Here is a 25,698-nt window from a genome sequence, read left to right on the forward strand (position 1 = left end):
ACGCCCTCAGCCCCAGCTTTCACCAGCAGATGGGTCGTCTTTCAGTGTGCTGGAATTCTGAGGCGGGAATGTGTATTTAGGGGAATTTGAAAGCAAATCAGAGGCAGGAGTCATCCCAGGCCGTGGGTGTCACCGCTTCTCCTCCTGCGCCTCGTGGGAGGTGCGGGAGAGGCCTGGGAGGGACGCTTCGGCTCGGCCTGGCTGCTGTGTTCTCAGTCGGCCTGTGGCCTCGCTTCCAGGCTCCGGGGCTGCTTTCATCTGTCACGATGCTCAGAGGGCGCTGCTCTCCTGCGCTCCCACCTTGCCAAGACCAGGTGTGTGTGGACACACGCCAGTACTGCCCGTGTGCAGCTGCTGCTGGGCTCGCATCGCCTGGGTCTTTGGGACACTTTAAGTATCCGTTTAAACAATCGTAGAGGAGCCCACCTGTGCTGCTGCATTCTGGCCACACTTGTATTGATTTATTCAACTAAGAGGTACTGACTGGGTCCCGTGAGAACACATCTGTAGTGCCCGGGGGTGTCAGGCCTTGGCAGGCAGCAGGAGTGTGGGGAAAGGAAGCCGTGCCAGGCTGCTCAGGTGCCTTTCTGTCAGCTTTCCTACAGGGCCCGGGAGATTTTCAGTAAGTTTCTGTGCAGCAAAGCCACCACCCCGGTCAACATCGACAGCCAGGCCCAGCTAGCAGACGATGTCCTCCGTGCACCTCACCCGGATATGTTCAAGGAGCAGCAGCTCCAGGTAACCCCAGGCCATGGGAGCTTGTGGGGAGTCCAGGCTAGGGCTCGGGGCCTAGGGTCCATCTTCAAAGAACATGTGCTATCAGACAGGCCGGTGGATTGAGAGCATCACAGACACAGGTGGAGAAACACAGACAGAAAGTGGAGCTTTCAGTAGGGCCCTGAAATAAGTCCTGAACCACTGTGTGCCTGTCTGCAATGCGCTGCCTGTTCATACTGGCTCGTGTTTCAATGCATGTGCATCTGTGTGGAGTCACACCTGCATGAGTGATGGCACATCTGCATTTGAAGTTTTGCATTGTAGGACATTGCTGTGGTGATGTGCGTTAGGCCCTATGCTATTCGAGACATGCCTTTGCATGTCACTGCAGCATGTGGGTCACATTCACAGACGCATAGGGTGGCATTTTCAAAGCAGTCTGCTATTAGATTTCTAGTCACTTTTGGTTTTAATCTTATTTAACGAAAGTTATCTGGAGTCTGCTCGTGCTGATGGCTTCTGTAAGTTGTCAGAATTCACTAATTTTAAGAGTGATAAAGGCTGGTTTGTTATAAGAAAGAAGACTCAGATATAGAGGCACACTGGAAATAACTCTTAAGTACTCTTGGGGCTGGCGGGGAAAAATGGACTGAAATGATGTCCTTTCAGGATGGCCACTGGTTGCCTACAGGTCGCCAAGCAGCCGTGCGCCTGAGGCCGCATGTCCAGGTCCCTCCTGTGACTGTCCCGCCTTACATCCCCTCCCCAGATCTTCAATCTCATGAAGTTTGATAGCTACACTCGCTTTCTGAAGTCCCCACTGTACCAGGAATGCATCTTGGCGGAAGTGGAGGGCCGTGCACTCCCGGACTCCCAGCAGGTCCCCAGCAGCCCGGCTTCCAAGCACAGCCTCGGTTCAGACCAGTCCAGTGTGTCCACGCCAAAAAAGGTGACCTCCCTGAGGCTGACCTCACGCCCTGTGGGTTGTATGTCATCAGCTGAGAGCTGTTCTGCGGGAAGTGAAAAGAGGCCCTGTCGGCTTCTTCACCAGTGGTGGGTGATGCTCCATGCTGGAAAGTTCTAGCCGCTGTTTCTGGAGTCCTGTCAGGGCCACACTGCGGCCTGTGGAAGTGATACTGTCCCATAGAGGGCTTGTGTTTACAGCTCAGTATTGCCTCCTTTGCACTTAATGTAATAGTAAAATAACTTCACATGGTTTTAACCAAGGTTTCCATTTGATGACAGTTAAGTGGAAAATCAAAATCCGGCCGATCCCTGAACGAAGAAATGGGGGATGAGGATAGTGAGAAGAAGCGGAAAGGCGCGTTTTTCTCGTGGTCACGGACCAGGAGCACCGGGAGGTCCCAGAAGAAGAGGGAGCACGGGGACCATGCAGACGGTTTGTGGGGTGGTTCTTGGGCTATGGTGTCCAGGCCAGGCAGCCGTGTCCCTGTTCTGGCACTGCTCTGGGGGTTGGTGATGACTTTGGGCCATGTGTGCAGTGAGAGGCCCTGTGGGTGGGTCAAGGAAGCTTCTCTGAATGAATAAGGAATGCCACTGTGTCTGGGGGACACGACCTGGCAGCCAGCCAGAGGGCAGCAGGGCTGCTTCAGAATCTTCCAGAGAAAAGGGCTCAGTATGTTCCAGCCCGTGCCTACCTCAGGCCTCCCCCACACAGTGGCGGCTGAACATCTGTGTCCTCTCCTGCTTTTCACTACAAAAGTAATAGGTGCGTTTGGTAGAAAATTTGGAAAATACAATCAAGTACAAATAGGAACACACAAATGTGTTATTGGGCATCTCCCCCAGTGGCAGCTTGGTTCTCTGCCGGGGCTTTTTCCTAGGTAGGTGTCAGTGTCCATGTGCCTTTTCCATGTGTGTGGTTTTTACAATGTGGTAGCGTAGTTGAAGTAGTGAGCATTTTCCATGTGTGTGGATTTTAGATTGTGGTAGCGTAGTTGAAGTTGTGAGCATTTTCCAAGTTAAGATTGGTATTGGATATCGGGGGCTGCCCATTCTGGATGCTCTGTCCCTTTTTTCTCTTGTGCACGTCTGAGACTTCCTGTAACAAAAGTTAGGCAGAGAGACGGCTCCCAGGGCGTCAGGGGGTGGGGCTGCAGGGTCTTTGGTGGCTCCTGGCTGAGCTCCAGATACCAGCTGGGTGGTGTTGGCAGGCGGCAGGGCAGAGGGCCTGGAGATGCCCATGCTGAATGCTGGCGAAGATGAGGCTGTTCTGTACCAGGTGCTGAAAAGCACAAAGGGGAGAGCTGGAAAGATTTTCTTCTCTAGAGATTTTTGGGAAAGGTATTAATTTTCAGGAATGAGTGTCCTGCCTGATAGAGGACTGGCACTAAGCCTGTGGTCTCCTAGTTTAAATCAGGCAGTGAGGTGATTGTGCTAGCACCAGCTGGCATGGCCCTGTTGGAGGCAGGTGAGCAGGGTGCTCTGTGCTCTGCCGCTGCGGCTCCTGTGCGTGCCCTGCAGTGTCAAGCATTTGTGCATGGCTGCCCCCACCTGCAGGGGGGAGCTTTGTTCCCGGGTCACGGAAGGAGGTGCTGGTGAGGGCTTGATGTGGGCAGCCCTGAACTCCTGGCCATGCTGTGAGGTGCTCGTCTCCAAGCAAAGGCAGCTGAGAGTTGTAGAGCTCACTTTTGTAGCAGGCCACCTGGGAGATGGACACTATGGCATTAGGTGGGGCCAGGCCTCCCGAGTACCTGGGAGATGGAAGTGTTTGCTTCAGACAGTCCATCCGCTCGTGCCCACCCCCACACCTGGCAGATCTGCAAAGGGCTTTTAAAACCTTGATAGAGCCAGGCGTGGGAGCTCATGCCTGTGATCCCAGCACTTTGGGAGGAGGCCGAGGCAGGCGGATTGCCTGAGCTCAGGAGTTGGTGACCAGCCTGGGCAACATGGTAAGGCTCTACTAAAAATACAAAAAAAAAAAAAAAAAAGGCGGGGGAGCCAGGCACGATAGCTCATGCCTGTAATCCCAGCACTTTGGGAGGCTGAGGCGGGCAGATCAACTGAGGTCAGAAGTTTGAAACCAGCCTGGCCAACATGGTGAAACCCCGACTCTACTAAAAATACAAAAACTAGCCAGATGCGATGGTGCATGCCTGTAATCCCAGCTACTCAGGAGGCTGAGGCAGGAGAATTACTTGAACCCTTGAAGTGGACGTTGCAGTGAACTGAGATTGTGCCATTGCACTTCAGCCTGGGCAACAGAGCGAGACTCTGTCTCAGAAAAAGGAAAAAAAATTAGCTGGGTATGGTGGCGGGCACTTTTAGTCCCAGTTACTCAGGAGGCTGAGGCATGAGAATCACTTGAACCTGGGAGGCAGAGGTTGCAGTGAGCCGAGAACTACACTCCAGTTTGGGTGACAGAGCAAGACTGTCTCAAAAAACAAATAAATAAAATCAAACCTTGATAGCAGTGGGGCATGGTGGCTCATGCCTTTAAATCCCAGTGCTTTGGCCGGGGGCAAGGTGTGAGGATCATTTGAGCCTAGGAATTCAACACCAGCCTGGGCAACATAGCAAGACACTCATCTCTACAAATAAAAATAAACATTAGCCAAGTGTGGTGGCGCACCTGTAGTCCTAGCTGTTGGGGACACTGAGGTGGGAAGAAAATTGCTTGGGTCCTGGAGTTGGAGGCTGCCGTGAGCTATGACGGTGCCACTGCACCCCAGCCTGGGGGACACAACGACACTCTGTCTCTGAAAAACACAAAGCAAACCAAAAAAATAAAACCCGAACTGCAGGCACTCCCAGAACTAACACATTCTGATCTTGGCCCAGGATATGGCCTGGGCATCTGTTCCTGTGGAAGGTGGCTGCAGTCTGGAGGCCAGTGGGTCTGGGAGCTGCCTTCCCCTCTCCCCTCAGGTCCCAGAGCCCATGCACAGCAGCGTGGTTTGGGAGCAGGTGCTGTTTGAAAAGTCCTTTCTGTGTCAGAATTTTCATGATTTGTAGATTAGCCTAAGAATACAGTTAGTTGAGGTTGGTGACAATCGACACTTCATTATGGTTCATGTCAGGATGTCAGAGAAAAAGGATGGGGACCGAGTGGGTCTGGAGGCCGCATCCGCCTGAGAGCGCAGGCTGTTGCCACAGCGGGGGGGTTCCAGTTAGGCCCAGAAACTACATTTGGGGATGAAAGCTCCAGATGGAGTGGAGGAAAGGCCCTGGCTGGGACGTACACCTGGGTCCGTGCTGTGGAACTGCATGTACTGACGTGACTTAATGGGCACCTGCCGTGAGCCAAGCATGTTTTGGAGCCAGGATGTGGAGGTGGACAGGGCAGAGAGTGGCGTCTCCGCTTCGTGGTGGGTAGAGCCGCACTGGTCCCTGACTGGCTTCCAGGGTTAGGAAGACACATGTGACTTGTTTCCACCAAGCGAGGCGAGGCGGTGCCTTGCGGGGAGGGCTGCCTGGTGTCTGCCCTACGTGCTGTGTGTGTCTGTCTGCTCAGCCTAAAGGGGACAGAGGGTTGGGAGATGTGACCAAATAAATAGAGTTTTGACTGACGTGAGTCACTGTGTTTCCCCCGTCAAGACGCCCTGCATGCCAATGGAGGCCTGTGTCGCCGAGAGTCCCAGGGCTCTGTGTCCTCTGCGGGGAGCCTGGACCTGGTGAGTCACTGTCTCCCCTTATCCCACAGGCCTCAGGCTCAGGGCTGTCCCCACCCGCTGACTGGTGACACCTCTGCCCCATGGAAACCTGCGTTTACAAAACCCAGTGTTCACTTTGCAAAGCTGGGGGACGAGGCTCGGGTGCCAGCCCAGGGACAGTGGCAAAGTGCAGGGTGGCCCAAGGCCCTAGCCTCGTGGTCCCCCAGCCTCGTGGTCCCCCAGCCTCGTGGTCCCCCAGCCTAGGGCTCCTGAGAGGGCACGAAAAACTATTAGTTATACGAGGGAGGGAACTCAAAGTATCTTTGGATTTATTTCTTAAGTCTTTTTGTTGTAATTTAGTTTTTGTGAACTCCCACTAAGAATCAACAGAAGGCGTCGAGAGCAGGCACTCCCTGTCTCACCGCGTGAGCGTCACACGCACTCCCGCACTGCAGGGTTTGCCCCTCTGCCTGCGGCCGCCTGTCTCCCCGCACCCTCTCACGCCTGCGCTCTGTGTGGCTGGTGCTCTTCCTGGCCCCTGTTTCCAGCAGATGAGGGAGATGAGCGGGCGCAGGCAGGACTCGTGAGCTCATTAGATGTTGTTTGATAGGAATTTTGGAAAACCTCACTGGTTGCCAGCATCCTAGTCATTTGAAATTTTCAGGCAGGAATGAATGTAGAATATAATTTCTTCTTCAGTTGTTCCAAATAACACTGAAAGCTATAAGGATTTACCAGGTGTCAGTTAGCTCCTGCTGCCTAATACCTCCCCACCCCCAAACTCAAGAGCTGAAAACAATGACTGTTGTGCTGGGTCTCTGGTCAGTTTGGTGGTGCTGCCTGTTCTGGCCAGCCTCGCCTGTGTGTTTCTGGTTACCTGGCACAGGAGCCAGCTGGCTGGTCCCAGAGGCCCTCAGTTACATGACTGGCCCTTGCTGGCCCTTGGCTGGAGCAGGAGCACTGACAGGACCCTTCGTTTGCCTCACCCAGCAGGCCAGTTCACCCCATCCCACAGCCGTCTCAGGGACCCCAACAGTGAGCAGAGGAGGACGGCCTCTGGAGGCCCAGGCTTGGAGCCGCTCCTTCTGCCGACTGAGGTCTGGGCTGGGGCTGACTCCACCTCTTCATGAGAGGAGCCACAAAGCCATATTACGAGGGGCATGGAGACAGGGAAGGGGATGGTCGGGCCATTTTGTGCAGCCAGCCTACCACTGTACAAACTAGTTTCCTGAAATAATGCTCGGGGAAAAGAGACTTCAGACTACCAGAAGGCGGTGATGATGAAGTAACAGTCCAGGTGAGGTTTACATTGGAACGATGTGCTCGGGGAGCTGTGTATAGAGAGGATAGCGTGCTGGAACCCAGAGCCCCAGGAGGGAGTGGTCCTCACAGGGCAGCTTCAGTGGGCCCCGCAGGACGGCCCTGCTTCTGGGTGGAGAAGCCCAGATGTGCCTTCTGAGCAGAGCCGCATCAGGGCCCGTGCTGTCCTGAGCACGATGGCCAGTGAGGCCCAGAGCTGAGAGAATGATGACTGCTCTCCCGTGTTAATTCACAAAACCCAACGCCTCAGGCAGTGTGGACTGAGCCTGAGATGTGTGCACCTGGGGAGCTGCAGTTAGGACAGTGGCAGGGCACCAGCCTCTCCAGCACATGAGGCCTGGGCCAGCTGGGCTGCTCTGGGAGATGCCCCGCACCCCTGTGATGCTGGTGCCCGCTTGACTGCTTGTCTCCCCACTCCCCAGTCGGAGGCCTGCAGGACTTTGGCACCCGAGAAGGACAAGGCCACCAAGCACTGCTGCATTCACCTCCCGGATGGGACATCCTGCGTGGTGGCTGTCAAGGCGGGCTTCTCCATCAAAGACATCCTGTCTGGACTTTGTGAGCGGCATGGCATCAATGGGGCGGCCGCAGACCTCTTCCTGGTGGGCGGGGACAAGGTACTGGGCCCGCCTGACCCTCATGCTGCCCTCAGGCCATGGCCTACCTGCTCCCTGGCCCCTAGCTTTGTCAGAGTCCTCAGGCTGTCCCGTCTTGCGCTCCTCATTTCAACAGTGCCTGGAGTGGAGGCCAGATTATCTGAACTACTTGCTGGGAGCACTTTGCATGCGGGTGCTAGGTCGGTGTGGAAAGAGTGATCGCTTTCTTTGGATGGCTATTTCTGAAGCTGCTCTTTTGCTCTGCACAGCTGTGCACCTGGGGCACATTGTTCTGCCTTTCGGGGGTGCCTCTGTGCCCATGTTGATTCTGGTTTGTTCCTCAGCCTCTGGTGCTGCACCAAGACAGTAGCATCTTGGAGTCAAGGGACCTGCGCCTAGAAAAGCGCACCTTGTTTCGGTAAGAGGAAGATCGCTGTCATTCACCTGAGGCTCCCAGAGCCAACCCCATGTGCCCACCACCTGCTGGTCTCTGCACTTAGCGGGTAGCCTGTGGATGCTCCATGCTGGGCTACGATGGGGTGTCGGTAGGGGTGGTGGGGGATGAAGGCCCACATGAGGCAGCACCCCTGCAAGCCCAGGGGTGAGAGGGGCCCTCTCCTCCCTGCCCCGTGAACAAGGACTGCCCTGGGTGAGCACAGCCCCCTAAGATGCCGAGAGGGAGGGTTAGGAGTGCTCTCTGCAGGGCGGATGCCCCACAGGTAGCCAGGCTGCTCTGCAGGACGCTGCTGTCCCGGGAGGAGGAGGCCACAGCCCTTGCTTGGCCTGACTTTTCCCACGCGGAGGAAAGCACTTTCTGATCAGCTGGGGCTGAACTGGTGCGGGGCACACCGAGGCCAGGCTGTGCTGTAGTTCTGCTCGTGAACTGATCTCCTAATGAGAGCTGACATGAGTCTGTAGTGAATTTTTCCATCCCCCACCAGGCTGGATCTTGTTCCGATTAACCGGTCAGTGGGACTCAAGGCCAAGCCCACCAAGCCTGTCACGGAGGTGCTGCGGCCCGTCGTGGCCAAGTATGGCCTGGACCTCAGTGGCCTGCTGGTGAGGCTGGTGAGTGTTGCATGGGGCCCGGGCGTCGTCACCACGGGAACTGTTCCCTTTGGCAGCCTCTGTGTTGTTCACTGAAGAGGGCACACCAAGAAGCAGTGTCTTCCCCCGATTTGGTTGCCCCCTTGGAGGAAAGGAAACAGCCTCTGCCATCCCCAGTTCTCATTCTGTTCAGTGGGAGCCATCATGGTTTATTTGTACCTTGGTCATTCCAAAAAGAATTGATATTTGAGATGTGGTTTGCTCCAGGGAGGCCAAAATGAGAAACAAACCAACCAACCCCGGAATATCCCCGTATCCGCCGCTGTTGGCAAATGTGATCAGTTAAGAGAGTGCGGATGGCCCTGCCCCCACGGCACCTGCTGGGCCTGGGCCGGGGCATTGTGCTGATGCCCCCAGGGCATGGTCACATGGAAATGTCCTGATTCTCACCTGCACTTTGGAGATGGAAGAACTCAGCTGGCACTTCCAGACTGCACCATTATGTGAATGGGATTAAGAAAGAAAACACTGCCTGGGGTGGTGACAGCAGGCACTGGGCAGGCCATGCGAGACAGGGAGAGCTGGGCCCCGCTGAGTGTGCTCCAGGGTGTGGGGGTTTAGGGGCACAGCGTCTGCCTAGTCTTCTTTCCTTGTCAACTTTATTGGAGCAATGATTTCAAGTATTTTCAGGATTTAAATTTTCCCAGAAACTACACTCAAAATTATTCAAGGACTTTGAAGTGAGCAAGAAGAACCTATTAAATTATTTACAGACACCACCTCTGAGGGTAACCAGAAACCTCTTTCCCACTCTGCAGGCTCCATCCTGGAGTACAGAAATCTGCTGGTCGGAGGCAGACCTGGCCTGGCTCCCAGGTGTGCCCCTTTGGCCGACTCTGTGGAGATGCAAAGCAATTACTTAGCCCCTGTGTGTTGCAGTTTCCCTGACTGTAAAATGGAGTTGGTCGTGGCAGCGTGCTCTTGGCATGGTTTGGGGGCGCCAGGGTGGAAGGGCTGGCTGCAGTCAGGCTGGTTCTCTGTGAGCTGTGGCCCTTGGCTGCCGAGGGCTCCAGGCCAGGCAGGGTTTGGGCTGTGTGGGCTATGGAGGATTTGTGTGGAATGGGTTGTTTGGGATGTGGCTTTTTCTCAGATGCTTTCTGCTGACCTCTCCAGTGAATTCTGTGGCCCCCCTGTGCCCACGAATGTGGTGGAGAAGGCGGGACCTGGGGCAGCTCCTCTGCTTCCCCCCGCAAGGCCCACCGCGCCTGCCCAGCAGACTGGCCCCTTCAGGAGCTTAGAGCCTCTCCCGCCTGGCACTGGACGGCTGTCGTTCCCCTGACTGACAGATTGTGAATGCTAAACACGTTCAGATGTCTTTTCTTAACAGTGATTATGGCAGGTGAAGAGTCAGATTCCCTGCCAGAGGAGAACTCTGATGCAGACAAGAACTCCGGCCCTGTGGCCAGTGGCATTTCATTTCAACCTCAGACCTGCTCCTAACGTTGTCTGTCTTTGCTTCCTTGTTTACAAAGGAGAACATCTGCTCTCAGTATTCCCCTCATAGCAGTTTCCAGGGTCAGTATTTCCCTATAGCAGCCTCCGAGGGTCAGTGTTCCCCTCGTAGCAGCGTCCGAGGGTCAGTGAGTGGGTTCTTAGGGAGGCCACCATCGAGGTTGTGAGCAATGTGGAGACTCATACGGGCTTCACTTCCTATTTCCAAGTATTTTACATGCATTTTATAGCATTAGATGTGTGGGTGAAGGTGCTTCCAGTGTTGACACGTTGCCCTGCCCCTGGGCCTTGGAGGGGCCGATGTGGGAGGCACTGCCCACGCAGTTCCTCAGGGCACTCCTTACCCATGTCAGGAGCCCGGCTCAGCCCTAGCACGTGTGCCTCAGTCAGGCAGGCCTCACCTTAGGGCCATCTCCTGCATGATTCCATCAAGCCTAGGACAGTCGCGCAGTCGGGTGGGATCACACACATGTGTTCCCTGAAGTTCCAATCTGGGTAAATTATTCAGTGCCCATCTCTGCCCTAGAGTGGAGAGAAGGAGCCCCTGGACCTTGGCGCCCCTATATCGAGTCTGGACGGACAGCGGGTTGTCTTGGAGGAGAAGGATCCTTCCAGAGGAAAGGGTGAGTAGGGCCGGCGCAGCGGATGGGGAGAGGGTGAGTGGGTCCAGTGCAGGGGAGGGTGCTATGGAGCCGCTGCAGGGGAGGGGGCAGGCGGGGCCGGTGCAAGGAAGAGGGTGAGTGAGGCCAGCGCAGGGGAGGGGCAGATGGGGCTTGCACAGAATTGGGGGGGGTGGCCTGCACAGGGTAGAGGGTGAGTGGGGCCAGCGCAGGGGGGACTGTGGGGTTGGCATAGAGGAGACAGCAGGGCTGGTGCAGGGGAGGGGGCTGTGGGGTTGGCATAGGGGAGAGGGTGAGCAGGGCCAGTGCAGGGGGGCTGTGGGGTTGGCATAGGGGAGAGGGTGAGCGGAGCCGGTGCAGGGGAGGGGGATGTGAGGTTGGCATAGGGGAGAGAGTGAGCGGGGCCAGTGCAGGGGAGTGGGTGAGTGGGGCTTGCGCAGGAGAGAGGGCAGGTGGGGCCGGCCCAGGGGAGGGGGAGGCTTTTGAGCCAGTACACAAAAGGGAAATGGTCTGGGTCGCTTGGTCCCTCCTTGGTACCCTGATCTGGCGCCCTTCCCTCCAGGCACAAAACAGGAAGCCAGGGCAGTAGACGGCTGTGCTCTGCCCAGCAAAGTGGAGGCTGCAGGCTCAGTCATTTGGGCTGGTTCTGCAGTTCCTTGTGTGCAGGGAATCAGGTGGTTGACAGAGCTCTTTTCCATGTGTTCCTTGGTCATGACAGTCCTGCCCTGGGGAAGCTGGGGTCCGGCCAGCAGCCTTCAGAGATGAGCTCGTCTCCCGGCCCCCACCTCATCCTGACGCGCAGGAGCTGGCCCTCCTTAGAGCCCTGGTTGAGAACCATGTGTGAGGAAGGTTACTCAGACCCAGGAGGGTGGGTCCTGTTTGTAGCTGTCCCCAGGGACAGGCAGAGGCGTGGCCTTAGCGCCTGCAGGTGCAGGTGCCATAGGGAGGTGTGTCTCTTGGAAAGAGCTTTCTGGAAACCCACCTGCAGACATTCTAGGTAGAGAGCTCACTTTGTGAGGAACCACTTCAGGTGACATTGGGCTGCCCCTCTGCTTTTCAGGTTGTTGGCCCTGATGATGTCATGCAGGGCATATGTGGCTCCCTTGTCCCCACCCAGGGAGACCTGGGCCATGGGTCCTAGTCAGAAGCAAGCACTGAGGTCATTAGCCCTGGAGCTCCAACCCTTGCTTCTCTCCCCAGCTCCTCACAGAGCAGAGACCCTTCCCCTAGCCCACCCTTTGCTCTAGGGAAAGCCTTGCCCCGGACCCTGACACCCGGGCAGGTGGGGCAGGCACAGCATGTGTAACCAGCAGGGCGGCCAGCAGCTTTGCCCCAGCTGACCCCCTGTGCCCAGGGCCTGCGGGGCCTCGGAGCCTGTTTATGTACAGGCAAGGCCTGTGGTGGAGCTTGGTGCTCAGCACTTTTGTAGGGTTGTGTGCGGGGCAGGAGTGCGACTCCTCCAGTCACATCTGGGTCAGAGAAATGGGCTTGAGACCGTTAGTGCCGGCAGAGGCCAGCCTGTGGCCCTGACATGGGGCAAAGCTGTATTTGAAAATATGTCACAGATGGTGCAGTGGCTCACGCCTGTAATCCTAGCACTTTGGGAGGCTGAGTCAGGCAGATCACCTGAGGTCAGGAGTTCGAAACCAGCCTGGCCAGCATGGTGAAACCTCGTCTCTACTAAAAATGCAAAAATTAGCTGGCCGTGGTGGCGCATGCCTGTAGTCCCAGCTACATGGGAGGCTGAGGCAGGAGAATTGCTTGAACCCGGGAGGCGGAGGTTGCAGTGAGCCGAGATCACGCCACTGCACTACAGCCTGGGTGACAGAGTGAGACTATCTCAAAAAAAGAAAAGAAAGAAAAATAAAATATGTCATAAACATAAGACTCTGACTTTCTAAAGAATATTTATGCCAGATAGTGTATGAAATGAGCTTTTCAATTTCAACATCACTCCTCCAGCAAGTCCTAGCAAGTCCCTAGTTAGATGTACAGAGCCCCGCTGTGCACGTGGAGGACGGGTCCTCTCTCCTGTCCCGTGGGGCCTCCCCTCCGGGCTGTGCATGGTGAATAAGGGCAGCAGGTGCCTTGTGGCTTCTCTACAGCTTTGCTATCGGAGACAGCAGGAGCAGGCTGTCTACGAAACATTCAGATGGATTTGCGAGTCCCTGAAATCATAAAGCTTTCTTATGTTTAGCATCCACAGATAAACAGAAAGGTGTGCCAGTCAAACAGAACATAGCTGTACATTCCAGCTCCAGAAACCACTCAGCGACGGTAATTCCCCGCCCTGGCCCACCCTGTGCCCCGCTCCTCTCGCTGTGGCCCCGCCTGCTCTGCGCAGTGCCCTGGCGCTTTCCTCACCGCCTGCTTATCACGTGTGTCTCCCCACGCTCCTTGGTGGGGTCTCTCTGGTCCCTGCCGATGCCCAGCTCCCTCTTACCTGTCAAGGACTGGCTTTCTTCTGAGGCGGGAGTGGTTGTGCCTTAAATGCTATTCTTGTTTGTAATCTTTATCATTGCAATGGTTTTTCTGCAATGCATGTAAATTCTGTATCAATGCAATCTATTTCATGAGCCTTCTAATCTCTAACTAATGAATGATAAATTGTCGTGTATTGAAATGAAAGTAGAACTTTGACTTTCCTTCTAATGCAGGGAGAGGAAAGAACACTAGGCAAGTCTAATTCTATTAAAATAAAAGGAGAAAATGGAAAAAATGCTAGGGATCCCCGGCTTTCAAAGAGAGAAGAATCTATTGCAAAGATTGGGAAAAAAAAATATCAGAAAATTAATTTGGACGAAGCAGAGGGTATGTGAACTTTTTAAAACTTCCACGTTTTTAGTAAATGCACAGTTAGTTTCCAGTATAGTCTGTAGATCTGCTCTGAGCTGTCAGCATCTGGGTGACTGCAGTCCGTCCCTGTGGCCTGGAAGACATGTTTCTCCTGGGGGCAGTCTGTGGGCTGTTGGGATCACTTCACCGAAACCCCAGTTTTGAGACTGAGTGCCAGGCCTCCTAGGGCGTCAGGGGCAGCCGATGTGAGCAGCACTGTCTGCCCTGAGATGCCTGAGGCCCCTGCAGGCTCCGCCTCCCTCTCACCCCGGCTCTTCCCTGTGGCCCCACCACTGGCTTGTGCTGGGGTCCCCAGCGTGGCTGGAGGCACAGTTAGCATTAGAGAGTCCACCCCAGGTGGAGCTGGGCGCCCAGGTTAGGGGAGGCGGAGCACCCTGGCCTGGAAGGGCCGTGGGCTTGCTGAGCTCTGTTGGCCACGGGGATCAGTGAGGAAGGTCAGCCTGCACACCGCTGGCCTCCAGGAGAGGCGACAGGCACACTGGAACACTGAGATGGAGAGATGAGTCCTTTCTTGAAGCTGCTTTTTCTCCAGAAGTTTATAACAAAGAGAAGCATTGAAAACAGAATCAAAACCAACAGCGGGCACTGTGACCTGAATTTTCATCCACGCCGGACTTGCCAGTCCACTTGGCTTGTCACAGCTTTGTCACAGCTGGCTGTGGAGTCCGACCTCACAGTAAAACTGTAAAACACACCTCCAGCCTTTGTCGGCCACCAAACACAAATCACACGCCCTCTTTGAAGCTGGTATGTTTCTGAGAACCAGTGAAATCAGAGATTTTAGATCCCTTGTAGTTGTTAAAAACTCAGAATGTAATTCCAGTGCTAGAGAAAGCCCAGTTTAGATACCATCTACCTCGAATGGTGGCCTTGGGGCCTGCTATACTAGAAAACCCAGCCCAGGTAAGAGAAGGAGAGTTCTGGAGGAGCCAGTGAAGAAGCTGGAGGCGCCTGCGGCCTCCGCAGTGGGTGGGCTGTGGGGCACCTGTCCTGGCCCCTCGCGGCTGTGGAGCTTCGGCAGGGAGCGGGAGAGCACATGTTGCCCCCTCTACCCTAGGCTTGGGAGGACCACCCTCTGCGCAGAGGCACTGACCCCGAGAGGCAGGCGTGGATTTGAGGGTGCACCTTCCCAGACCACCCGTCTCAGAGCCTTCCTCTCCTCCCTCTCCTTGGGTTCACCTTGCTCCCAACTTTGAGGACTTCAGCTGCAGCTGGGACTCGGTGGGGGTGCCTCAGATGCTGACCAACCAGAGAAGGGGCTAGTCCTCAGAGGGCCCCAAGGGTTAAATTGAAAGCCCAGGCCATAGAGTCCCACAGTATCCCACTCAGACGGCATCAGCGCATAACCGTGTTGAGCCCAGTGTCTCGTTTGTTCAAGTCTGTCTCATTTGTTCAACTCACACAGCGTGGTTTTCAGGGAGTACACAGCGTTTTCAGACTCCTGAAGACAGAGTGTGCTAGAAGCCCCAGGGCTCTCCCTTTTGCTGTCTGTGGGAAGATAGTGTGGACGGAAAAGGGCTCTTGTTGACCCACAGCCAATAGGGCATAAGGACAGCCCAGGATGAGAGCTTTCTAGAATGTTCTGCTGTGACAGGCATTAATATGAAACTCTCTAAAACATGGTCACTCTGGGTTTTCTTCCAATAGAGTTTTTTGAGCTTATTTCCAAAGCTCAGAGCAACAGAGCAGATGACCAACGTGGGCTGCTAAGGAAGGAAGACCTGGTGTTGCCAGAGTTCCTCCGTTTACCTCCTGGTTCCACAGAACTCACCCTCCCCACTGCAGCTGCCGTGGTCAAGGGCTTTAGCAAGAGAAGCGCCACAGGCAACGGCCGGGAGAGTGCCTCCCCGCCCAGCGAGCAGTGGGAGCCAGCCCTGGAGAGCAGCGACAGCCCGTCCACCAGCCCAGGCTCAGTCCCCAGCCCCCCTGGGCCTCCCGGGATGACACCCCCCGGGCAGAAGTCTCCCAGTGGGTCCTTCTGCACTCCCCAGTCTCCCGTCTCCCTCGCGCAGGAGGGCACCACGCAGATCTGGAAGAGGCAGTCTCGGGAAGTGGAGGCCGGGGGCATCCAGACGGTGGAGGATGAGCACGTGGCCGAGCTGACCCTGATGGGGGAGGGGGACATCAGCAGCCCCAACAGCACCTTGCTGCCACCGCCCTCCGCCCCCCAGGACGTGCCAGGACCTTCCAGACCAGGTACCTCCAGGTTCTGATCCCTCTACCTTGGCCCCGTCAGCGTGGTCTGCTCAGCTTCCAGTCAGAAGGACAGCGGGCCCCCGGCTACCACTGTTTACTGGTGGTCTCTGTGGCCCTCCTCACCTGCTGATTGGGGGCTTCCTTGGCCCTCTTGGAAAGGGGGAGCTCGTGTGGCCACAGGCCAGTGTCTGTCAGGATGGTCCCCCCGAGGCGCTCCAGGCAGGCATCCTGGTGTCCTGAGAGGCTCTTGCAGGAATGATGCGTGGCGGCGCCTGCAGCCGGGTCTGGGAACACCCTGGGCGAGGCCTGGGGGTTTCTGAAAATGGAGGCGTTCCTTTCCAAATCTGGACAGCTACCATTTTCAGTGTTCCTGTCTCAAGACTGGAAAACAATAGCATTTGTCTTTGTCTTGAGTGAGGAAGTGAAGCCCTCTGTGTTCATAGCAGGAGAGGGCTCCGAGACACAGGCCCGTCCTCAGAAGAGCCTTGAGAGTGCAGCTCGGACCCACCCGCACCCCAGTAGCGGGTGGTGTGGGTGCTCCGGAGCGGAGGTGCCATCAGCAGGGCTCCCTGACCGCGGGTGTCACAGGCATTTCTCAGAGGAAGCAGGGGATTCGGTGGGTGTGAAGTGAACGGGATGGCCTGGCAGGCAGCAGGGATATTGCCATGAGCCACAAATACCAGAAACGGAGGCGAAGCTCCCAGCAGCCAGCAGGGAAAGCTGTTTCCAGGGGTGTGAGGGCCGTGGCCTCTGTGGCCTGTGTGGCCATTCCCTGGAGAGAGGAGCTGCTCAGGGCGTGTGTCATGGAGCGTGCTCGGGGGTGTGTGGACACCTCTGCTGTGGTTTGCTGCTGGGGGCAAAGGGAGAGCCTCTCCGTCCTGCCCCCGGTCCGGGATGCTGATGGCAGTGAGAGGCACGCCACAGGGTTTGGTCTTGTCAGACCTGTAGCCTGGACCTCGCCAGGGGACCAGGGTGTCATGTCTGTAGATCTGTAAATATCTGGCCCTTTGGAGGCCACGTGTGGTGTGGGAGGGGCTCCCTGGCCCCTTTCCCAGCCAGGACATGCCTGGATGAGAAAGCCTGAGGTGCCCAGTGTTCCCACCGGTGCCACTCTGCAGCCTCTGCCCCTGGCCTGAGTCCCCTCCACCCGTCTCAGTGGACACCCATGTGGCTCTCACCTGCGTTTTGAGTCTGTTCTTCCAGGAGTAATAAATTCTGGACATCATCACTGGACTGGCTTACAACTTTTCTTTCTCATTTGAAACTTTGTTTTCACTTCAGAAAATAATAAAAGTATCTTAATCTAGGGGAAATATTACACATTTTTAGGAGATTAAGTGGATTTACCTTAATCTAGTGGCTTTTAAAAATATACCATCCACTGAACAAAACTCTTGAGCGCCTGGTGTGCTCCCAACAGCACAGCCATGCGGCAGGATGGCAGAAGGGATGGTGGCCCTGTGGGCGGGTGCTGAGATGGGCTGGCCCGCTGGCCCTCGGGCTGCAGTCCTGCACCCACACCCCGGCCACGCGGCCCTGGGACTGTGGCTGGCTCTGCGCACAGGTGTGGTGTGTGTAGGGCTGCCTGGGAGGGCCAGACAGACCCACGTTGGGGGTTAGTTCTTCTGCCTGCCAAGGGCCATTAGCACGGAGGTGGTTTACAGTGCAGGCCCAGCCGAGCACCCCAGCTGACGGTTTATAGTGCAGGGCCCAGACTGGACGTCCCTGACACATTTGTGGCAGGAGGGTGGGTGGTACCGGCCTTGGGAGGAGCAGGTCCCCCTGCACTCTGGTGGCTGCCCCTGACTGCCACTGGCCAGAACTGGTTCCCTGCCCTGCTGGCTCCTCAGCCCCTGGGCAGGTGGGTACCCTGCACCCTTGGCTCTTGGGCTCTGTCTTAGGAGGAGACCCAGTGGGAGAAGGAGGTGGGAGTGACTTTGGCCATAGGTCCTAGGCCTGTGTCCTCCACATGTCTGTCCCTGGCGACACGGGACAGCTGCTGAGGACCTGCCCAGTCTTTCTGGCGCTGCTGGCTCTCGCCTGCTGGGGGCCTTGGGACGGAAACTGCTCTGTGCAGCTTGCTTTCTGGAACCCCTGCTCTAATGGGATTCTCTGTATTGGAGAGTTCGCCCGCCCATGGCGGCAAAGGAAACAGGCTGTGAACACCATGGTGGCCTCATGGAACCTCTTTCACGTCTGTGGCCTGGGGCGAGCCTGGACTGAGTGCTGAGCCGTCCATTGTCAGGGTTTAGGAGCTTGGGGGTCGTTGAGGGCCAAGCTCTCCGACGCTGACAGTTGCTGTGGGATGCTTCCTCACAATGTGGTAGCCGCCCTGGACCCAGCGTCCGGGGTGAGAAACACAACAGGAGGTGCAGCCAAGCCCACAGGCTCCCGCCCTTCCCGTTGCCACAGTGGGCAGCATGCCAGCTACGGGTGGAGGCTGCCAGCAATAGCCCTGAGGTAGGGGGAGTCTCCACAGAGCTGTGCTGTGCCACCCCGCCCTTCCAGCTTCAGTGCCACGCCCTGTCCTAGTCCCAGTGCCACGTGCCACACCACCCCATCCTAGCCCCAGTGCCACGTGCCATGCCACCCTGTTCTAGCCTCAGCACCACGTGGTGCTCCACCCCGCCCTTCTAGCCTCAGTATCACGCACCGCACTGCCCCATCCTTCTAGCCCCAGCGCCACGTGCCACGCGGCACTCCACCCCATCTGTCTAGCCCCAGCACCATGCGCCGAGACCCGTCAGGTCCTGCAGGCTGGCCAGTACCCCCATGCATGTCTGGTCCCCAGTGGCATGCGGGTGGGTCTCATTTCCCTTTGGCCACTTGCTGCCAGACCGCCCAGTCTAATGGCCCTGAGCATTAGCTATGTGACACACACAACAGAGGCTGCAAGTGGGAGAAGTGCCAGGCCCCTCGCGAGGCTCCAGGGCACGCTGACGGGTGTGTGTGTCCACACAGTGCTCTGTGTATGAGTCTGTTCTCCTGCTGCTATGAAGAAATACCCGAGACTGGGTAATTTATAAAGAAAAGAGATTTAATTGACTCGCAGTTCCACATGGCTGGGGAGGCCTCAGGAAACTTACAGTCATGGCTGAAGGCACCTCTTCACAGGGCGGCAGGAGAGAGAATGAGAGCCAGCAGGGGAAATGCCAGACGTTTATAAAACCATCAGCTCTTCCGAGACTCACTCACTATCATGAGAACAGCATGGGGGGAGCCGCCCCCAGGATCCGATTTCCCTCTACCTGGTCCCACCCTTGACACCTGGGGATTATCACAATTCACGGTGAGATTTGCGTGGGGACACGGAGCCAAACCACGCCAGTGTGTCAGGCAGATATGCCCACATGCGTGCACGCCTGGTGTGTGTGCGTGTGGCATGTGTCGGGGTGTGCACCTGCCGTGTGTCTGCATGGCACGTTTTGTGCGTATCTGTCTTGACACAGGAACCCTCCAAAATGCTCACCTTCCGTTCTCGTGGGGAGGGAGCAGATGTCCCTCCAGCACTGCTGCATCCCGCCTTTAGCAGTCATCTTCTATCCCTGCACCGAAGCAGATGTCTGTGCTTTGTGCTTTCACAAAGGAGAGAGGCATTCCAAAGGTCTCGTGCACCCACACCTGAGTTTCCAATGCACAGTGCTCCTTCCGCACGCGCAGTCTTAAGACGGGTTCTCATGGTCGTGTTGGTAATAATTCCCAATGGTCTTCTTAACCAGATCTGCTTGGTTTCCAACAACAAGCCCAGGAGCTGGGTGGTCTCACTGCTGCCCCGCTGGCTGCAAGGCCACAATCAGGGGTCCTGGCCAGGGGCTGGAGGCCAGTGGCTCCTCCCAGCCCCTTTGGTAAGGCTGAGTGCCCAGCCCCATGGCCGGCTGAGCTCCTAGTGCAGACGTCCCAAGAGGACGGACTCCACCTGCCAGCAGAGAGCTGCTAGGCACTGCCTCAGGAGGGGTCCTCACATAACTGTCCTGGGACCGGAGTCCCCTGGGGCAGCTTACTGGGTGGGGGCAGGGGTTACTCAACCTGGAGGCGCCAGTGTCCCCAAGGGACACATTCGGGCCCAGTGCCTGCTCTCAGGGCGCCTGGAGCTCAGCTACCCACCAGGTGTGCGATGCTTGCCTGCTGGGGCTTCTGCAGTGAGGTCACGCCCCTCACCCTGGGGGTGAAAGTACGCCCCGTGGCACGGCCAGTGTGTTGTACCTGCTGAGGCCCCAGTGAGGATGCAGCCCCGCCTGGCTCCCGCTCTCTCCAGAGCCACTCCTGTGAGAGAGCCTCCTCAGCAGCTCCTGTGCCCAGCCCTCCACAGGAACAGATGCAGCTTAGACCCCCTCACTCTGATGTGGACTGAGAGCACTGGCTTTCTTGGGGACACAGCCCCAGGAGCCTGCCACTGGTCTCAGGCCTGCAGAGCTGCTGAGGGCATCTGCTAGGTGCCTCTCCAGAGCCTCCTCTCCCCAGAGCACCTCCTGGCTCCTGCCCAGCTCCATGGCTCCCCAGGGGCTTCCTGAACTGACCAGCGGGCCTGGGCCCTCCTCCACAGCCCCTAGCCCAGTTGTGACACGTGGTCCTGGATCCCACCACAAGCCACCCTAGGTTCCTCCCTCTCCTTCCCTGAAGTGTCTGCCCCACCTGAAGTTCCAGCCAGGTCTTGCAGAGTGGAAGTCTCAGGCCTGCAAGTGACCATGACCTGGCCCACCCTCATGTTCCCTCCAGGACTGGCCACCTGTGCCCATCTCAGCCGGTACTGCTGGAGCTCTGGCCTGCAGCCCCTCCCTGGGGTCTGCCACATGCACTCCTCTGCCCTGAGGCATCCCTACTCCCCTATTCCCCACACACCACGCTATGCACCCTACTGGGCGCTGTCCACTCCCTCGCCAATGCCCAGCAAATATTTGAGGAGCTCTGTCCCAGCCCCAGCCCATCACAGACAGTCATGGTCCTGGCTGGGGACCCACATGGACGGGGGACCTTGGGGGGTCACACTCTGGAACTAGGGTTCTGGGGATACTCTTTCCCATGGGAGCCCATCAGCAGGAGTGCACGGGCCTCGGCAGGAGCCTGTGGGGGGCGCTGTGGTGGGAAGGCTGGGAAGGGAAGGGACCTTGGGAGCCAGAGTGGATTGTGGGGTCCCTGCCTCTGGCTCCCCCTCACTCCCCAGTTCCTGCCATGTTCTCAGTGTGAGCCGGCTCAGCCTGCCTGGGTGTCCTTGTGCCCTGCAAGCTTCCAAGGGGCACTGGGGAGGCTTAACAGGAGGTGCCTGTGCTTGGCAGCACAGATGATTTGGAGCATGGAGGCAGAGGCTGAGCAAAGTGCCTGGGGGACGGGGTCCCTCTGGGGGCAGGAAGGGCAGTGGGATAGGTGCCAGGCCCGGGTCTCAAAGGAGAGCCTGGGAGGGCTCAGGCCATGCCCCTGCTCCCGCTGTGCCTGCTGGGGTTCCTGACTCGGCCTTGAGGACCAGGGTGGGGCAGGGGCCTGACCTCTATGGCCCCAGGCCTAGGCCAGAGCAGCTGGCAGTGGTTGGCACAGAGAAATTCATGGACAAGTGTCTGGGAGGCCTGGGGGCGACCGGCAGCCAGTGAGGGGCCTGCCCATGTGGAAAGAGGGGCCTTCCTGCTGTGTCTTGTGGGGTCTCCAGCAGGACCCCCTCCCGGGAAGGCTGGACAGCACAGTCAGAACCGGCAGGACCAGCCAGCTGAGGGCAGGAAGCCATGGGGCAACAGGGAGGGGAGAGGTTCACAGGTGGCCCAAGCAGCAGGAAACGAGATCCCAGTGTGGCCTCGGGTCTGGATGTTTGGAGATGTGGCACCAGGAGTGAGACCAGGAGGCCAGGCCCCTCTGGAGGCGGCGCAGGCTCTGCTGGGTCCTCTGTGTCGCCATCCCTGCCAGGGAAACGCTGGGCAAGAAGGTGCTCCCTGGGCAGGTCCTGGCAAGCAGGTGGTGAGGCTGTGCACTGCTCAGGGCTGGGCCAGGTGGCTGAGTCACAGGCCTGGGGCTGGCTGCCCTGCACAGGAGGGCAAAGCTGGGTCCCGTAGGCAGGAAGGGCCTGGCTGTGGCCCCCTCCTTGTGATGTGGACGTCCTTGGTCCGTACAGAGCTGTCCTATCTCCAGAAACAAGTGTTTCTCCCATCCTGAGCACGGTCTCTGCCTGGGGCCCACAGGGGCCTGTCCTCCCATCTGTCCATGTGGGACTGGCGGGGAAGAGCTGGGCTTCTGGACACGTGTGGGGTCGCAGGCCCCTTCGGAGCCCAATGAACACTCCAAGCAAACGCCCAAATGCCCATGGAATTGACCGGCAAAGGGGGGCGAACCCCTGCCTCTCCCCACACCTGTTACCTCCCAGCCCTGCAGCCCGGTATTCGGAGCCATGGGGACCTGGAGACAAGAAGGAGATGGGCAGAGCTGTTCCTTTGTCCCCTGGGGGCAGGGCTAGCTCCTAGCCCTGGCAGAATGTAGCAGGATACTTGTTGAATGAGCAGAGGCCTGACTGGGAGAAGTTTCCAGTCTCAGCTGCTCCACATGGACCCCTATGCCTCCAGACGGCATCTCCACCGGGCCTGGCTGAGTAAGACACACAGGCCCCATGCAGCTCCCACACACTGGCTGGGCACCCTGGTGCTGCTGCGTCAAGGCCAGGATGAGGGCCTCTGGGGCCACCGCTGGGACCTGTTCAAGAGGACAGTCTGGGCACGCTCAAGAGGGGAGCCACACCTTCTGCCCGCAGCCAGGACTTGTTCACAGATGCCTCATGGAGGCTGCTTCCGGAAGCTTGGACTGAGGGTGAGGTGGGGCACACTGGGGTTGAGGACCTTGATGGCCACGGAGCTGCTGGGGCAGCAAGGACCCTGCGGCCTTCTCAGGAATCTCAGAACTGTAGATCGAGGAGGGTCTTCACCTTCCCAGGCCTTCGGTTCACCTGGGGAGGGCAGCAGTTGGTAGCAGGGACCGCCTGTCCCTGGTTCTCATCGGCCGGGGGCTGCCTCTTCCTGCAGCCTGTCTGCTGTGGGCCCAGGCCTGGTGCCCCTGCCACCCCGTAGGCGCCTCAAGGCCTCCACTCTGGCATACATGTGACTGTCCCAGGGCCTCAGCCCCAGGCTCACTGGGGAAGGAAGCTCCTGGACCCCTGCCCGGGAGGCACTCTGGGCACGCAGGAACCTGTCCCCGAAGGCCGCTCCTCTGGGTTGGTAATGTCACCCCCACTATGCAGAGGGGGAGGTGGAGTCACTGCGTGGGGAAGGGCTTCTGGGCTCTCCCAGCATGGGGCCTTCACTGCCCCTGCTCAGGCCCTGGGGTCCTGCCATGGAGCTCTGGGCGGCGCGTGAACCAACCTGCTCTGTGCACACCGTTCACTTTCCTTGGCCCCACCCTTCGTTGGCCCCTGAGGACTCCACCCTGGCTTAGACATGACTCTGTCCTCCAGGGGTCCACGTGGAGGTCACCGGATGTGGCAGGGCAGTGACGCCCTGGGTAGGGAGGCCTCCCAGGGGTGCTGGCAAGGAGATGGCCTGCCCACATTGGGTCTAGAAGCTTCCAAGGCCGGTTCAAGCAGCCGGGATCTCCTGGGACTGGAGTGGGCATTGGAGCCAGAAGTGCGGCCAGAGGCACTGACCAGCCCGGAAGAGGGGCCTCAGCAGGGGGGCCAGGGATGAAGGGGGAGGGGACACGACAGGCAGGCCCAGAGCAGGGTGTGTGCGGTGAAGACAGTGCTGAGGCAGTGAGCCAGGTGGGCGAGCAGGTGGCTAGCCTGGTAGGGTGGGATGGGGCAGCAGACGCAGGGCTCAGGGCCCGTTCCACCAGGCCAAGAGGGTCCAGCCTGTCTGGGACTGCTTCCAACCTAGTGCTCGACCCCCTGGGGGTGGGCCCTGAGGATGGGCCCTGGGCCTGGCGGTGGGCCCTGAGGACAGCACCCAGGAGGAATTGGGGGGCAGTCGGGGTGGGGGCTCTGCCGGGGGCCCAGCTCTGTTCCTGAGCTGCAGTGGGGAAGCAGGGTGGTGGGGTTTCTGAGTGGGTCGGCTCCCCCACTTGGTGGCAGTTGTTCTGCGGAGGACTCTGGGAACACTGCACCTCCCCTGGGTGCACCTGCCCCAGCCCAGAGGCCCACAGTGGGAGGCCAGCTGCCTCTGGGATGTGTTTGGGGTGTTTCAGGAACCCCTCCCATGCCCAGTGTCTGTACAGGGGCCTTCGGGGTTGGGGGTGGGTTCCAGGGGCCCAGGGCTGGGTCAGGCAAGTGACAGCTTCTCTTCTCCCTGTGACAGGAAGCGGGACCCACGGCAGCCGAGGCCTCCCGGTCAACAGAATCATCGACGTGGATCTTGTAACTGGCCTGGCGCCCGGGCGGGATGGTGGCATCGGGGGGGCACGGGCTGGCCCTGGGAGGTCGCAGGCCGGTGGTGGGCCTCCTACGTCAGACCTCCCCGGTCTGAGCCCCGTCCCAGGTGAGCCCGCGAAGCCCAGGGCCAGCGCGCACCACGCCACCTTCGTCTGAGCCGCCCTGGCCTGGCCAACTCTCCCGTGGACGTGTCGGGGTGGGGCAGCCCCAGTGGATTCTGTGAGCCTCAGAGGGGCCACCGCAGCCACCAACACCCTCAGGAGCCAGGAGGGCAGGGGGTGACCTCGCTGGAGGCACTGGCCCGGGACATTCACCATGCTGGCCCTGGCCCCTGCTGCCCAAATAAAGCATTTCTGAGGACCCAAGCGTCGGTCTGGTGCTGGGTGCTGGGGACACAGACTCATTCTCCGAACACATCCCCAGGAGGTCGTGCAGGAGACGGAGGGGCCTGAGGAAGATAAATGCCCCAAGGTCAGGTCAAAGGGGCTTTGAGGAGAGGGACGCGTGACTCCTGGGGCCTGAGGGCCAGGACCAGATGGCAGAGACTGGCTCTCGCCATCACGTGGGGACCCTAACCCAGCCTTGTTTAGCAGGGTGGTCTGAGGGCCTTTCTGGGGAGGGACCATGTAAACTGTAATTTGACGGCAGAGGAAGTCTAGAAAGAGCCCTGGGCCTGTGCCAAGGCCCTGGGGCTAAAAAGGGTCTGATTACAGAAAGGGAGCCAGGTGTGGCTGCTGGGGAGGCCGGGGTCATGGGGGCTGGGTTGGGTTAGAAGAGGCGGGGCCATCCCCCAGGTTGCCTTGATGGAACCCCTAAAGCCGAATACCCTCGGTACAGGGTGGTCGGTGAGCTCCTCAGAGCATCCTAGAGGCCTGAAAGCACAGCCAGTCCCCTGGGGCTCTTCTAGAAGCTTCCAGGGAGTGGATGCACCCCACTTAGTGGTGCTCTAGGAAGGGGGCTGGGGGAGGGGTCGGAATGGAAGATGAAGCCCAGTACCAGCTGTGTGCACCACCCACCACGGTGCCCGCCTTGGCCCCAGGACCCACCATGCCTCCATATCCATTGTGCCCCCAGGACCCACCACGAGCCCGCATCCACCCCGCTCCCAGGGCCCACCACGTCCCCACCTTCACCGTGCCCCCGGGGCCCACCATGCCTGTGTGGTGTCCACTGTGCCCCCGGGGCCCACGGTGTCAAGCTGGGTGGTCAGTGGGTGTCCATTTTCTCTCCCTCTGCACAGATGGGCAAATGGAGGACAGAGAGAGGGGGTTTGGGGTATACAGGGAGGCAGCTTCAGCCCTCGCTGGTCTCCAGGCCATAGTGGTTCACTCATCCCTCCTCCCACCTCAGCAGCCCTGGGATGCAGCTGCTGACTCGGGGAACCTGCGGTGCCTTGGCGGCTGCTCCAATATTGCAGAAGAGGTTCCTCAGGCAGCTCTGCTCACAGCCCCAAGTCACGAATTCCGTGACTCCAGCTCCATCTCCATCCGGGTGGCGGTGGCATCCCCATCCCGGGCCCCGGGGTACCTGGCCCAGGGTTGTGCTGTGGCCCGGGTCTGGGCTCAGGCTGCAGGGTCCGAGGAGCCAGGTTTGGAAAGGCTTCTCGGAGGGGACTCCTGGGTCTGTCTGGGAGATGGGGAGGAAGGGACACTCTGAACATCACCAGGGGCTGCTGGGGGGCCCTGGCCACCCCCAGAGTCAGGATAGGCAGGTGGGGCAGGGTCTTGGGTCATCATTTGCTGCACTCAGCCATTGCATGGCCCCTCTCCTCCCTGTGCCTGGCCTTTTGGCCAGCCCTGGGGTCACCGAGAGGAGGCAGCACCGAACCCTCCAGGAACCCCCAGTGCCGCCGTCTGTGGGAGAGGGACAATGCCAGCCTCACCGCCACTGTC

The 25,698-nt window shown here is 58.4% G+C and overlaps 1 protein-coding gene across 2 annotated transcripts in view; it reads left to right on the forward strand.

The window, feature by feature from the left end:
• The window catches only part of RGS12 (regulator of G-protein signaling 12), a 125,593-nt gene extending 101,422 nt beyond the window's left edge, over positions 1–24,171 (forward strand). For both annotated transcript variants that reach the window (XM_011935376.1, XM_011935377.1), the window contains 12 exons: positions 595–738; positions 1,487–1,666; positions 1,963–2,116; positions 5,275–5,351; positions 7,073–7,267; positions 7,591–7,664; positions 8,188–8,314; positions 10,332–10,428; positions 12,623–12,702; positions 13,083–13,236; positions 14,929–15,477; positions 23,733–24,171. In XM_011935376.1, coding sequence (XP_011790766.1) covers positions 595–738; positions 1,487–1,666; positions 1,963–2,116; positions 5,275–5,351; positions 7,073–7,267; positions 7,591–7,664; positions 8,188–8,314; positions 10,332–10,428; positions 12,623–12,702; positions 13,083–13,236; positions 14,929–15,477; positions 23,733–23,962 — 2,061 coding nt within the window. In that variant the 3' untranslated portion in view covers positions 23,963–24,171. The remainder of the gene's footprint in view (positions 1–594; positions 739–1,486; positions 1,667–1,962; positions 2,117–5,274; positions 5,352–7,072; positions 7,268–7,590; positions 7,665–8,187; positions 8,315–10,331; positions 10,429–12,622; positions 12,703–13,082; positions 13,237–14,928; positions 15,478–23,732) is intronic.
• Positions 24,172–25,698: the final 1,527 nt, after the last annotated feature.

Source organism: Colobus angolensis, unplaced genomic scaffold (assembly GCF_000951035.1).
Source record: "Colobus angolensis palliatus isolate OR3802 unplaced genomic scaffold, Cang.pa_1.0 Scaffold143, whole genome shotgun sequence".
Classification (NCBI taxonomy): Eukaryota; Metazoa; Chordata; class Mammalia; order Primates; family Cercopithecidae; genus Colobus; species Colobus angolensis.